This window comes from Aythya fuligula, chromosome 1 (assembly GCF_009819795.1).
Source record: "Aythya fuligula isolate bAytFul2 chromosome 1, bAytFul2.pri, whole genome shotgun sequence".
NCBI lineage: Eukaryota > Metazoa > Chordata > Aves > Anseriformes > Anatidae > Aythya > Aythya fuligula.
In genome coordinates this window covers 175,317,671-175,332,839 of record NC_045559.1, presented here as the reverse complement: position 1 = coordinate 175,332,839, position 15,169 = coordinate 175,317,671, and the positions used below count along the sequence as shown (strand labels likewise).

Below are 15,169 nucleotides of genomic sequence, written 5' to 3'. Positions count from 1 at the left end.
TGTGAGTCCTTCTTCTGTTTTAATACATTTTTGAGAAGTCTGTCTGTCATCTATTAATGAGAAAAAAAAAAAAATAGAGAAATTACAATTATTTAAATTGCTGCTGAAACGTAATTGCGTTAAGTGTAGGAACAAAACCATGAGACACATGAGCAACACACTGCAGTGCAGAGTCTCATGAGAAGGAACTCTGATGGTTGTATTTGACTGAAATTTCAGGGGAAATTTAACAGAGAGTAACAGTGACCCTTATGGGATTTTTAGCTTAGGCTCTGGAATTAACGTACTTAATCTTGGGAGGAATTTGAGGTGGTATCTAATTACCATTTAGAAAAGAGTTCTTGCAATAGTTGTTTTTTCAAGAGAGAAATTAATTTGTAAATGCTAATTCATTTATTTCCTAAATTGGTGTTTTATATTAGACCTCTTCTCTTTGACTTCATGTGCTCTCAGGAGATTTGTGAAGCAATTGTCAAACTGAACTAATTGATATCCCTTTAGAAAAATTCTACATCTGTTCAGAGATACAGAAATAAAATGTTAGCCTCCTGGTATCTTTTATTTCAGATCCTGGTTCTGTATTCAGCTCATTCTTCTGTAGCATATTTGTTGTGTGGAAGTTTCTCCTATTCTAATATTAGACAGATAGGATTCTGCTTAATTCCTGAGACTTAATGAGATGGCAAAACAGACTACAGAGTTAAGCTTTAAAAGCCTGTTTTTTATCAGAATGTTTTTCCTACTGTTTTTCAAGCACAGTAATGCTTTACTTTTTTTCCTACCTAATCCTTTGGGCCTTTTTGTTTCCTTGAGGTTGTATTTTCCAAATAAGATGGCCATTCTTCAAGACACTGACATGTGCAATATTGTCAGCTTAGTATGTTGTAATATTGTCCGTATCTCCTGGTGTTACCTATTGAGAGGTTGCTTTTTTTGATCACTATGGTGAATAAAGCAGATGGCTTGTCTGCCATGCTTTGCCAGCACATAGTGGCTAAATACCCATTCCATTTTTCTCCCCTCATTTCGCTACTCACTTCTATGTGCTTGCTAGAACTTGAACATTCATTTTATATGAACTGTATCATTTATATGTAATGAAAATGTGTAAATTTTAATGGCTTTGCTGTTCTCTTGAGTCTCGTCCTTTCAGGTAGCACGTAGTTGAATGTTGGATCTGGCTCATATTATATGTGTCTCTTTTCCATCCTGTGCACTTGTGTGTGTGTGTGTTTGCACTTGACTGTAAAGGAACAGGTAGCCTAACACGAATATTTTCTGAATATCTACTGCTTATATTCTAATCAAAAAGTATTTTCATTACAGTGATCTGGATGGTAAAGTAAGTTCTTGCATTCAAACTGTATCTTATTTAAGTTGAACTAAAAAAAAAAGGGAGGGGGGATAAATGTCTGTTCGGCTAAACTGAACACAGACTTTTGTTTAAGTCCTTGAATACTACATTCTGTTCCAGTATTAAGCTAGTTTACAAGATCAAGTGGTAAACAGTTCTGTTACCTGTCAAAGTTCACAACTGACGCTGTACGAGTAGGGCAGCTGGCTGCAGAGAATTCAGTGAAACTTTGTTCTTACAATGTTCTGAGCTGGTTTCCAGTATGCTCTCAGAAACTTAAATGGATAGGTTCGTAAAGCAAGATCTGTTGACTTTTCTTGATTATTTTTTAATTAGCCTAAAATGAATGTATTTTCTAAATTTTAAAAGTGAAAAAAATGTATACTGTAGGTGTCACTTTGAGTAGTTTTCCAGCATCAGAAGTTGCTAGAGAATAATCTTTTAACAGATTGTCTTCCCTTAGACTGCTGTGTGTGAAGAAAATCAGGCTAAATAATAGAGGTAGAATTGCCACATCAAGTGTAAGTCCTGTGCCTATCATTATTTCTGAACAAATGTTCTTAGGTAACCATTTCATCGACAGCAGTGATCTTAAGGAAAATGGTGTAAAACTAGGAGCAAGTAAATTTGATTATTCCAAATTTTTTCTTAACCTGCAGACACTGCCACATCCATAAGGAAGGAAGTGATTAGGAATAATTCATTAGAACTTGCTTTTAAGTCTTGGCTTCCTTACAAGATTCATGCAGCCTGTTGTGTGGTTTTTCTTTTCTCTGAGCCCTTTTCAGCTTTTGAGGAAAGCATGACTTGGGGTGCATTAATGCTGGAGATAGCCATGGAGTTTCAGTACAGTTCTTACCCGCCCACTGCACTTTCCTACACCCATTGTATCTCTTTGTTTCTTAGAGTTTTGCCACTGGTGGCATTTCCATAGTATTCTGTTTGCCCTTTATGGAAGCAGTGTTTGGTTCGCTTAATTCAGTTGAAATACTGTGGAGTGTCAGGAGTGCCTTGTGAAGCTTTTTACCAGCACTGTCACTTCAAGTTATTTTCAAAACTTGGTTATTGTTACCTCTAAGTCCTGGGAAAAGAAAAGTCTGTACTTCACTGTGTATCATATATATTCAGTAGAGGAAAACTTTAAGAGGTGTACGTGTCACCTTTGACCAGAGTGGTCACTTTGTTCCAGTCCTTCTGTACCCACAGCCTCTTCTGAAAATCATTCAGGAGGTAGACTGCTTGTAAGACCTTTAATACCACCAGCTTCTTCTATACTCTGCCTTTCTTATATCAGGTTTCTGTGCAGTGAAATGGACTAAAAAATAACTGTCAGGTCCTACTTCTCTTAACAAAGGAACTTCGCATTATGAATTCTGTTCTTTGTTTTATTCCTAAATTCTGATCTACCTTTCCCTCCTCTTTGCTGTTCATGATGTCTGAGTCTGCTGCCCTAGAGAAACTAAATTATTCAGGAGCAGGGAAGAGAACAAAACCTCAAGGATCTGGGAGAAAGGAGAAATCAGTTTTCCAAAGGGAAGAGAGGAACTGTTAACAAAGCAAATCTCCAGAAAGCTGAAACAGAGTGGAAATGTTTTGTTTCTTTGGGAATGCGATCTGTAATTCTGTTGCTATATAAAGCGGGGTATTCAGTTAGTGCTGGTTATTAACATATGTTTTGTTTTAAAATCTAGTAAGTACTCATGATTATTAGTGAACCCATTTATTTCTAGGATGTTGTCCATGGGAGTAATGTGTAAGGAATTAAAAACTAAATCCAAATCCTTGTGGAAGCTGATGTGCCATTGAGCTAATAGGAAACAATTCTTGCTGATTATAGGCATATCAGAGATTATCCTACTCATAGTAATCATTACCAAATATATATATATATATCCCTAGTATCTTTTTGCACACAAGACAGTTTTGGCTCAAGACATAACCAAAGTTTTGCCAACACATAAGTTTGAAACCCGGACAGATGCTTGAAGTAAAATTCCAGTTTATGGATAAAATGACTTATCCTGAAACTGGACTGTTTTGCCCTTTTTCAGACTGCATGAATGCACTTATCTAAGAATTGTCTATATGTGGAAACAGTACATCCTGAACATTTTTTCCTAATGATCTTAAATATTGCAAAGTAAAATATATTGTATTTGCATTTCTTTCGCATCTGGCTTTTTTTTTTTTTCTAATTTGGGAAGAATCAGGCAAGGTATAAAAGTGCAAACTGGAGTGAGGAAGAAAGCAAAATAAATCACACTTTAAACATCGGTATCTGTTGATATTCATAAATAGGCCACAAACAGGCAATAAATACTCCACTGGTTCTTTGACTGAGAGAGGAAAATAATGACTTAAGAGAATGACTTGGCTTGGAAGGGACCTTAAAGCCCACCCAGTCCCAGCCCCCTGCCATGGGCAGGGACACCTCCCGCCAGCCCGGGTTGGCCAAAGCCCCATCCAGCCTGGTCTTGAGCACCTCCAGGGATGGGGCAGCCACAGCTTCTCTGGGCAATCTGTCCCAGCACCTCACCACCCTCTGAGTGAAGAATGTCTTCCTAATATCTAATCTAAATCTCCCCTCTTGTAGTTTAAAACCATCCCCCCTTGTCCTATCATGTCTGCCCAAGTAAAAAGTCAGTCTCCATCTGTTTTATAAGCCCTCTTTAAGTACTGAAAGGCCACAATGTGGTCTACCTCTCAGCCTTTTTTCATAGGAGAGGTGCTCCAGCCCTTTGACCATCTTGGTGGAATGTATTTCATACACTTCCCTCATTATGTGCCCCAGTGGTGTATTGCTGGCAGCTGGATGTTTATCTAAGATCTGTAGCATCCAAACCACTTTCTGTTTCCAAATAACAAAATGTGTCTTTGGCTATCTGACTGCCTTGGCAGATGGTCCAAATGCAGAATGGGGATGGAGACTGACTCCCTGTGAGTACTGGCTTCTCCAGGTTGCTTGAGGTTTGGTGTCAATATTCCAGTAAGAAATGTTAATGCATCTTTCCTGCGTGAGTTGGAAGGATTAGAGGATATTAGTGTTCATTCCCTGACATTTTCTCTTAAGTTCTCAATGAAAAAAAAAATACTAAATGTTGCCAAGATTCATATGTAGTCCAACTGGGGATTTTTGACTGGAGATAACTTCTTATTCCGAAAAGAGCATCGAGAAGAATAGAAACAAACCTCTGGGATCCAGAGGGGCCAGGTTGGTTTGTGGGGAGAGGGGAAAAAATGGAACAGTAGGAAAACATCATGAAATGGGACAGAAGGGGCTGAGCACAGGCTTTTAACAAACAATCTTAAGAGAACTTCCTTAAAATAGACTTTGGAGATATTTATAGAAACTGGGAGAGGGAATGTCTTCTGTTCTCCTGCCAAGTCCTGAAGCTGTACAATAACGTGCAACTGCTTGTAACACAGAATGCAGTTTTGATAGGAGGTCTCTTTAGGAGCAATGGATCCTAAATAAAAGAAACCAAAAGGATGAGTTCATTAGCTCGAATGTATTTGTGCCAATCAACACAGTCAAACTGCTTTTAGTGGTTGCAAATCACTGGAGAGAGAACAGAGGGGGAAAAAAGTTGTCCCTTATTTGCTGTCACGCTACTCTGTTATATGCCATCATATTTCTTTTCCTATATGAGTTTTAAAATGAGTTTTGCTTTGGCGTGCTTATTCCTTCACTAAGAAAAATGTCCAGAAATGAAGAAGTCAGACCAACGAAACCAACAGAGGCTCTCAAAGAAGCCTCTGCCCATGCTGTAGGCTGTACTGGCCAGAACACAGTGGCAGACTCTCACATCTGTATTACATTGTCTATGTTCATGTGAACAGAGGCAAAATATATGGAAAAAAAAACACTGAAGTTATTGTGTACTAAATTTCCACATTGTTTACTGTGCTTATTCTGCTGGCTTTTTAGAAGTGTGTCAATTACAGCTGTTCCTGTAAGTGGTACTATCACATCCTGTCTGATCTGAATAAAACAAAGCGAGAGACGTCTCAGATATATTTTATTACATACCTCAAATAATTCAGACTGGAAAAGTTTTCTTTTGAGGCCATATTATATGAAGGGTTCCTTCTTTTATTATGCTGTTTAGGTTGTGATTGTATTAGTATTCCAGAAGGCTAAAAATTTTGTGATTTAAAACATAAAATAAATGAAATATTTTAGTAAGGAAGCATTTTCTGCAAGAGAATCTTTAAATATGGTTAGTTGGAAAAATGCTGTTGTTTAAATGATTTATTCCATATCAGTTGCAAGTTAATGAATATAAAAATTCGTTTGTTCCTGCATTGTTTGACAGACTGCCATTACCAGATCATAAATTTATAGGCTACTGGAAAATCGATCAGCCTGGGAATGCACAACAAAAACTGCTGTGTCCCACAGAAACTCAGAAAATAGATGTAAAGGTTTGTCTTTTTTATTTTTTTTTTAATACACAAAATAGTCTTTCTATGTATTGGGATGTGAAGAACCTAAAATGACCTTTCTTGTGTACCTAGCCCTCAGAATGTGGGATGTGCTTTAAAAATCAATACATTTGGTCAGAAGTTCTTGAAAAGAGCTTTTTATAAAGACACTGAAAGTACCATGTTTGAAGGAAATCTGTGGCTGTTTTGGATGCTTGGAAGTGGTCAACTTCAGCCCCCAGATTTCAATTTTTGGATAAGATCAGAGAGTAACTGAACAGAAAGCTGTTTTCCTGTTTTTATTTTACATGCAGATGAATTCTTATGGGTCTTTGGCACTGCCATGTTTGAATCTGAAATTTTGGTACAATTTGATCCGCAGTCAAAGCTTTAAAGTCCTTTTCAGCTTTGAGCTCTTGGCCTAACTTCAGTAATTATTACTCCAGTGCGTCAGGGAAAAAACCTGAACTGCTAATGTGATGTGGGATTCATATAACAAAAAATTGCCATTGAACTTCTTTGAAACAAAAAAAGATTCTGATTCTTTCCCTTGCGTGGGTGGTGTTTTATCAGAACATGATACTTCCTTCATGCCATTGAGCAATAATGGTTCCAAACCAATAAATAACTAAGATGAAGGCATGATGGTCTCTCTATTGTGAAGAAAATGGCTCTATGAACATTCAGAGAGCTTGCAGAGAAGTATTTCATCTACTCTATCATTTATTAATTGTTTCTGTTGTTAATAGTATTAACAGTCTTGAAGAAGACTTCTAGATTCAAATAACGACAAGCAAAGTATTTTAGCACGCCATCATTGTTATCATTTGTTTTAGGGCCCTATATACCTAAATATTCAAGGATTTCCACTGGAACGACATGAATCCCGGTCCCTCAATTTCACAGAAGAACTTGCCTTTTGGAGACTGCCTTTGGGTGAAGTTAACTTTGTTTGCGACGTCACTGTAACAAAAGGTATGGTGAGAAAAGCTAGGAACTTTTGTAATGATTCCCAGTATCATAAATACATGAAATACCCTGGAGATTAAGAAGAATTGGGCTATTGACATCATAAGTGCCTGTTGATAGCCAGTGACAGAATATGAAAGGATAATATGCATGTGTAATGTTCTAAGGCTATGTGCAAAGTAACACTTTGGTGTTTTTTCAATAGTCTTTATTTCTGGGTATCTTTGCAGGGGATAAATTAAATAATTTATTTTTTTCCACTTGTTTTTGCTATTATTTTAACAGTGGATGAAATACAAAAATAATCAGCCACTGATATGGGAGCATAATTTCAGACATTGTGGTCTTCATTAGGATATGCATCCTCAAACTGAGAAAAGGATATGTATAAAGCTTCAGAAAATTATTATTTGACTTTTTCCTTTTTCTCTTGGTCAGTTTAGTTTTAATATAAACCTTAAAACTTGCATAGTGCTATGCTTAAACTGATCAAAATTCTTTCTCACTGAATCAAACCTGTCTTGGTTACTCGTATTTCTTATGTCCCAAAGTGAAATTGCATTACTAGGAATATTCATAAATATTTTTGGGGTTCATTTGGATGAGGGGAGATTGATTGTACCCTCAATAAATTTGCAGATGATACCAAGTTGGGAGGTAGTGTCGAAGGGTGGCCCTTCAGAGGGATCTGGATAGGCTGGACTGCTGGGCTGAGGCAAATGGGATGAGGTTTAATAAGGCCAAGTGCTGGGTCCTGCACTTTGGCCACAATAACCCCATGCAACGCAATAGGCTTGGGGCAGAGTGGCTAGAAGACTGTGAAGAAAGGGACCTGGGAGTGTTGATCGATGCTTGGCTGAACATAAGCCAGCAGTATGCTTGGTGGCCATGAAGGCCAATGGCATCCTGGCCTGTATCAGGAATAGTGTAGCCAGCAGGAGCAGGGAGGTGATCGTCCCCCTGTACTCTGCTCTGGTGAGGCCACACCTCAAGTACTGTGTTCAGCTTTGTGCCCCTCACTACAAGAAGGACATTGAGGCCCTCAATGAGGATAAGACTCAAGGAAATTGCCACAAATTGCACTTGGGTAGATGTAGATTAGATATCAGGAAAAACTTTTTCTCTCAAAGAGTGGTCGGGCACTGGAACAGCCTGACCAGGGAGGTGGTAGAGTCACCATCCCTTGGGGTGTTCAAGAAGCATCTGGACAAGGTGCTATGAGATAGGATTTAGTAGCTTAGTGGATAATATTGGTGATAGGAGGGCTAGATGATCTTGTAGGTCCTTTCCAACCTTGTGTTTCTATGATTCTCTTCTATGATTCATCATTAAACGTGTCTAAACTTCACTGTGTATTATAAACAGATTGTTGATGATCGATACTAGAATGCTGCTTTTTCTGCCTGTATCATGAGTTTCAAGTACATTTGGAAACTTTTATGACAGTGAAAGAGAAATTACATTGCTTTGGTTTGATTTTAAGAATTCTCTGAAGTCCAGCTGGAAGTGCCAGACTTTCCACAAAGTTTGCCTTTGTGCCATGTGTAAATAATTATTAAATATATTAATTGAAGGAGAGAATGGGATAGAGGAGGGAGAACCAAAATTATAAACAAACAAAATCTTTTAGACAGATGTGTATACTGGCAGACACTGTAGTTATATCTACACAAATGTGCCTTGAACTACTTGTTTAAAGAGTTCGTAATGTTGTGGCAAGAATCTGCCTGTTAACATTTAGTTAGTATCAAGAGACTATTTATCTCTCTTGATCTCCCTGTGTGATGGTAATTGTCATGGTGGTAATTTTGCTGTACATTTTGCTATATCGTCTGCTTAGTTTATAATATATGTTTCCAAAATAACAATATGCGATATCACAAGCCTTTCCTTTGTTTTCCTCTTTCAGAAGATGAAGCTGAAAATGTTCTTTATGTTACTACTTGCAATCCTGTTGCCTTGTACTTCATGAATGTTTCTAGTAAGAATGGATCCTTTGTGGATTTCTATGACCTCTTCCCAAGAACAGTTGGAAATGTCTGGCAACCTTTTGTGACTGTGGCACCACTGGGAAATCCACTCAAAGGTCAAGTGCTTGTACATGAAGAGCAGGTAAAAAAAAAAAAAAAAAAACAACACCACTACCAACAAAAACAACAAAACAAAACCCACACAACCAGCAAACTACAGCTAAAGGTTTGCTGATGAGTTAAATAGTGTCATAAAGTCAGAATCACTAAGGTAGTCTACCTCTGTAAATGCAAATAGCATGGATAAGCCTACCCCCTTCTGAATGTACTTTTTTTCATTATACTCGAAGCCTGAGAGTTGCCTCAGCTTTAATTTTTATGTATAGATTTTTCTCTTGCACTTTTTTGCTGATTTAAAAGAACCCATTTTGTGTTTTGCATTATGTTGAGTTCTATCTGCTTATCTTAATTCTTGTGGCCTTTATGAGAGAAGGAAGATTGAGTTAAGTTCAGGAGTATCAGTCAAGCAACATGCATTTGAAAAGTACAAAGAAAGCTGGTTTATTCTGTGAATTTAAGTTCTGCTCCGGTCTTGTCCCCTTTTTGCTTTTTGAGCAGTATATGAAAGAGACGTTTTCTGAGTCACAATGTAAAATATTGCTTATATTTGCTTCACGCCACTATTTTTGGTTTGTTTTCTGAATCCTGGTATTTCTTATTCTGTAACATCTGAAGTACTGAGACTAGAAAGAAGGCTATGTAAGCCTTGACATTTAGTGTATCAGCAATGCAAATTTAGAACCACTGACGACTTTAGGGTTGGTTTGACTTGAATCCTTTTTTCAGAGTCAAGTAATGCATACTTTCCACATACTTTTGCCTTTCCATTACTATCAGTGACTGATTGGAACATTTCCAATTTAAAATTTCTTTGCCAAAGAGTGAGAAGAGACAACAGTTAATAAAATGCTGCTGGTTATTATTATTAATTTTTAATTAATATTTATCATTCTCTGTGTTACCTACCAGTCACAGTGGTTTGACATAAGCATTTAATGTGGTCATTATTGTTGGTTGGTTCTTCCTTTTCATTTTGTTCTGAATTTCTTCTGCCCATTTTTCGGTAGGTAGGAGAAGCCAATTTAGCAGAGCTTTTCCTGCACTCAGTTGGGATTTAAGTAGTTTTCAGTCATTCCATAACTAGTGTCTCTGTGGTACTGTTGTTCCAGAAATATTTGTCAAGTGTTGATGGCACTTTCTGGCCCCAAACATGACAGTTAAGCTCAATACCTTATAAGAAACACAATTCTGCCTTTGGTAGAGCTGCGTATGCCTTCTTTAGTTTTGTCTTGGACGCTTTCCAGTGCCAACTGGAAAAATATGATTCTGAAGATACCTGCTTATCGCAATTGTTTGCGTGGTTGTCTTGAGCTGCTATAGAAGTATGATTTGGGTTATTTTGAGATGCACATGACAAATTTGTTCAGTTCTAAACAATCCTTGGCCTTTTTTGGCAAAGTCAATGCAGGAAACTGTAAAACAGATGGCAGTCTATCTTGTGTCTAAGAATGTTTAGAATGTCTCACGCTTTTTAATATAAAGCCCAGCAAGCAATATTCTTTGCTTTCTAAGTCTTAGAAATTCCTACCATGAAAATAATTGTCCTGCTAGTTCATTTTTAACCAAATCACAGGAGGATTCAGTTTCAGCGCTGAGGGTTTTATTAGAGGTTTGTCCATGAAGCTTTAGACAGTTAATTAACTCTGTGACTGGTTTTGCCTGCTCTCATGGCGTATATTTTTCAATGACAGTATGACTTACTCTGAAATAAAGATTGTTTTATGCCAGCTCAGTGCCCCTTTCCAGTTGACTTACATTGAGCTGTAACCTCCTGTTTTTTTCACGAAAGTTTGAATATTGTCAGTTTCTTAGCAAGTGCTAATTTGAACAAATCCTGTCTGAAAATAAGTATATTTATACTGCTGGAAAGCAATACAGAATTACAATATTCTGAATGCTTTACCTTAATCTTAGGACTCTTTACACTGTGTTAGTATTAACATAGAGTTTACTGAGTGTGAAAGTGTGCTTCATTAAACTACACACTTGATTGCAAATTGTATTGCATTGTATACTTAGGACACCATTCAAAAGTTATTTTAGATATATCAAGTAACATTGATAAAATATTTTTTTTTTCTGTCTTCTACAGAAAAAAAATGCAAAATGCTTCTCTTGTGTATTTCATATTCATATCTACGGACACCATTAGTAATATATTTGCAATTGCTTTTTAAATGAGGCACCGAAGTATAGATCAGCCAAATACACCTGTTATACTCTTCACAGCCACTGCAGTCCTTCCTAATGTTAGGGCTTGTGTTGCAATCTCTGTGTTTCTAATTCCTACTTAATTGAAAGATTGATTCTCAAGTAGTTTAATTCTCCCACTTGGAGCCTGGGTTTTATACCCAGTTCTTGCAATGGAACCATGGAGAAGTTGTGTGCTTTCATGGTGCACCTGTGAAATGAGGGATATTGCTGTACATGAAATTAAATGAGATTTTGTTTATGATATTATGAGAATGTGTACAGTCTAAGTAAAACATATAGTCTAAGCTAATCCTCCAGGTACCTTCTGTGTCTGTTGAGTGGATAAAGTTGATGCAAAAGAAAATTCATCCTGGCTAAGCTGCAGCACAGTTAAGTCCTTCTGGAGGTGCCTTTCTCTTTCCATTGGCTACAGAAGGAGCCTGGACAGCTAGAATAGTCGACATGCCTGCCTTTGGGTGTTCTAAGATCACTGGCAGCCTTAACCTCAGAATTCACAACATTCACATATTAATACAAGTACATCAGTGGTACATCTATATTTTGGACAAGGCTCCAAGGATTAGCTACTTGTGCTAAGGGTGCATCAAACAGGTCTGCAAGAAAAACAAGAAACCTAAATGGTGTGTGATGCTTTAGAGATTTGTCTGTATGTACTTGCAAAAAGACCAAGAAGTATTAAGTATATTTGTAGAAATCAGAAGTTGCATTTATAAAAATTAAAAGAAGTCCACTGGACAGATGATATTTCATAAATCCACTAATTAAGCAATATCAAAAGCTATGAAGTTTTTCCAATTTCTTTGCTTTAATAAAGCTCTTTGGAGATAAATGTTTATGACTACGTAATAGAAAAGAATAATTTGAAATGGATGATAACTGCTGGAAAGGACGAGATGATGATATTGCAGCTCTTCAAATAAGCTTGTGATTTATTTCTCAGATATTACATCCATCTGGATGCAGTAGGGCCCTCCAGTAAAATAAAATGAAAATCACCATTCCTTCCTGTCCTTTTAAATAAAATTTTACTAAAACTTAACTTCTTGGGGATTTAATTTAATTGCACAAATCAGAGATTTATTTGCTTTTAAGCCATCTCTTCATCTTCTAGGAAGAAAGGCTAGATTATACTGTTCCACCCAGTGGCCATTCATCTCAGTGAGAACAGCCTATTTTGACTCCATTTTTTGTTTGTTTAAACTGAGCTGATAGTTTTTAAAAAGACTCTTCTGAAATCTCAGAGGTCATTTCTTTATAAGGTGGAAATTGCAATGTAAAGGAGAAATATTGATCTTATTAAAGTAGTGACGCCTTTGCTCTGTTCTTCCCATAAGTACTCCAGTTCTTCCCATAAGTATTCCAGTAGAAATACTTCTATTTCCTATAAAGGAAATGCCTGCCCTTTTCCTTTTTTTCTCTCTTTTTATTTTTTTTTCCTTTTTCCCCTTTTTTCACCCTTTTTCCCTTTTTATTCCTTTTCTTTTTTTTTTTTCCTTTTTTTTTCCCCTTTTTCTTTCTACACCTTTTGCTTTTACCACTCGGAAAGATAGCTAGTACAGCATGGAAAGAATTTTGATAAGCTTTAGATGTGATTTGAAATGGGACACGTATAAGAAGTATAAGAAGAAAATTCATATTGAGAATTGATTTGTCTATAAATTAACTGCACACTTCCGTTTTTTCTTACAAGTACTTTGCACTGTTGCAAGGCTACAGCTAGACCGACAGTAGCCCACAGTCTGCCTCAGTGAGCACAATGAACTTTGCCCAGGCAGTGTCCTGCCAGCATCCTTTAACTCTGCTTTTATCTTTCTCTGTCGGGAAGTGGGAAAGGAAGGGAGGGAAGTGCTTTTCCCTGTCCCACGTGCTGCTGGAGCTCTTTGTCGAAACTCTCAGATAACATGTGGTGAGAGAGGGAGTATGTGACATAGGAGCTGACAGGGATCCACCTCTCTCATTGCATGTAAACATCCTTTAAAAGAAGACTGTTTTTAACTGCTTGTGATCTAGACTGAAATACAAGTGGGAACCTGCGAATGGAAGGACTTAAAACCCACTAGCAGTAACGTCTGAAACCTCTTCTCCCCATGGTAGTCTGATACATGCACTCAGGAAAAAGGATGTATTCCTTCAAAACTAGCGGACAGTAATTCTCACCTTTTTTTTATCTTAAAAAAGACGAAGACTTTGTTTTTTTTGTAAGCACAAAGCTCATATCTCTATTTGCTGTCCTCCATATTCCGAAATCTCTAGGGCAATCAAGTCTCCCAAATTATCTGAAAGACACCATTCATATTAATTAGAAGGTCAATAATCTACCTGCATGCATTTCTCTACCTCTGAAGGCTTGATGGTTTGAGCACACTGCCATAAGTTCTTACACAGAGTTTTATCACTTAGACCTAATGAACAATGGGATAGGTCTACGTCTGTGCCTACACTGCCTTGTGTTCATGCCTAATATATACAGTGTCAGGATTGTTATGGGTGTGCTACTCAAGAGGTTATAGAGTGGCACTGTTAAAAAAAAGATGTTTGTGGGACCCAAGGCAAGGTGAGTGCACACTGTCCAGAGCTAAAAATCAGCCTCAGCTGAAGCTGACAGCAAAGGAGAGCGTTAGCAAGCTTGCTTGTTCAAGACATGAGCATCAAGGGTAGAAGAGAACGAAACTCAGAGAGTTATCATGAGGAGAACACCAAAGGGTAAAACTGAGTTGTTTATGCTGTCCTACCCTGAAATTGAAATTTACCATTTTCCCTAACTCCACGCTGTCTGTAAGACCGTAAGGACCAACTTCCCATACCGGCAAAGTGAAATCACAGCCCTGCTTGGTTTAAGGACTTTTAAGAGGAAAATGCTCGCTAAAATAAAGCCAGCAGTAAGGAAAGGGAAACTTTGCAGTAACTAAAAATAAAGGCACGGCACTTCATGAGATTGGTTATTGCATCTGTCCAAAGTTTGGAATTCCAGACATCGGGGTCGGGAGGTCGCCCAAAGGTTACTTTTCTCCCAGTCAAGAACAAACACAGCGGAATTGCACAGCACCGTCTTTTCCCAGCCCACTTGAAGAGTTGCCAGAGTTGCTTTTGGACGTGTTCGCAAGTGACGCAAAATTCTATTCTTACACACAGACAGAATATACATCAGTCACTTAGCACAGAAGGAAACGATTAACATCAAAAGGGGTGGAGTGGAGAGGCTTTTTATATTACCAACTACTCTCATAAATTCAGCGCTAAGTGGAAGAATGTACTTGATTCATACGTGTCCTTTATCTCATGGAGAAGGCTAATACATCTCTTCAGTTCAGCAGTGCTATTGCAGAATTATATAAATAAAACCAATGTTTTGGCAGAAAACCAACATCCAAAGCAAATGCCCTTTTTTTTTTTTTTTTCCCTCGAACCGCATTTCTATAATTTTGGTTTGTAATGCATAAGCAAACTTCTTTTTTTAGGAGTATTGAACTCCAGCTGAAATTCCCAAATGCTCCAAATAACATGGTAATATTTCAAATGCTTTACCATATTTAGCTTCAAATGACTGTCATTATTGAATAAAGTTAATTCTCTCAAATAATCCTAGTGAAAATATGAAGCCTACCCCAAAAGAACAAAAACACTGTGACTCAGATTGTTTGTATTTGTTTTATTTAGGACAATTTTGTGGGAATTTATGTTTTGCTCCCTTAACGTCTTTCGTGCGTTATTACAGATGTTGTACGTAGACAGTTTACTTTTAGTAAGCCCTAGCAGAACCTAGTGTTTCCTTGAATGGCAAAAAGCTCAACAGAAGACTTAATTAACTTCTTCTTATGTACCTTTTAAAGTTCATTTGATGCAGTTAAGGTTGCCCCTGAATGGTTGTTCTCTTGAATTCTTAAACCCATTAGGAGCAGCTATAGTACTACGTAAAAAGACACCTTTAAAATGACCCTGCAAGAAAAGCAAGTTCACCAAGTTGTGTATTTTCAGTGTCAGGTGCATTCATCCATGGCATCCACTCCAGACTTGGCTGCAGCACCTCACACATAGTGGATCAGCTCCATGTGACATGTGGGTCACAGAACTGGAGACAAGCTGCAGCAGCCAGGAAAAACATCACTGACATACTGTG

General features: G+C 37.5%; 1 protein-coding gene across 1 annotated transcript in view; it reads left to right on the top strand.

Annotated features, from left to right (window-relative positions):
• The window catches only part of VWA8 (von Willebrand factor A domain containing 8), a 192,823-nt gene that overhangs the window by 116,463 nt on the left and 61,191 nt on the right, over positions 1-15,169 (top strand). Inside the window, exons 27-29 of the mRNA XM_032186011.1 lie at positions 5,671-5,779; positions 6,616-6,754; positions 8,658-8,860. Of these exons, the coding sequence (XP_032041902.1) occupies positions 5,671-5,779; positions 6,616-6,754; positions 8,658-8,860 (451 nt within the window). The remainder of the gene's footprint in view (positions 1-5,670; positions 5,780-6,615; positions 6,755-8,657; positions 8,861-15,169) is intronic.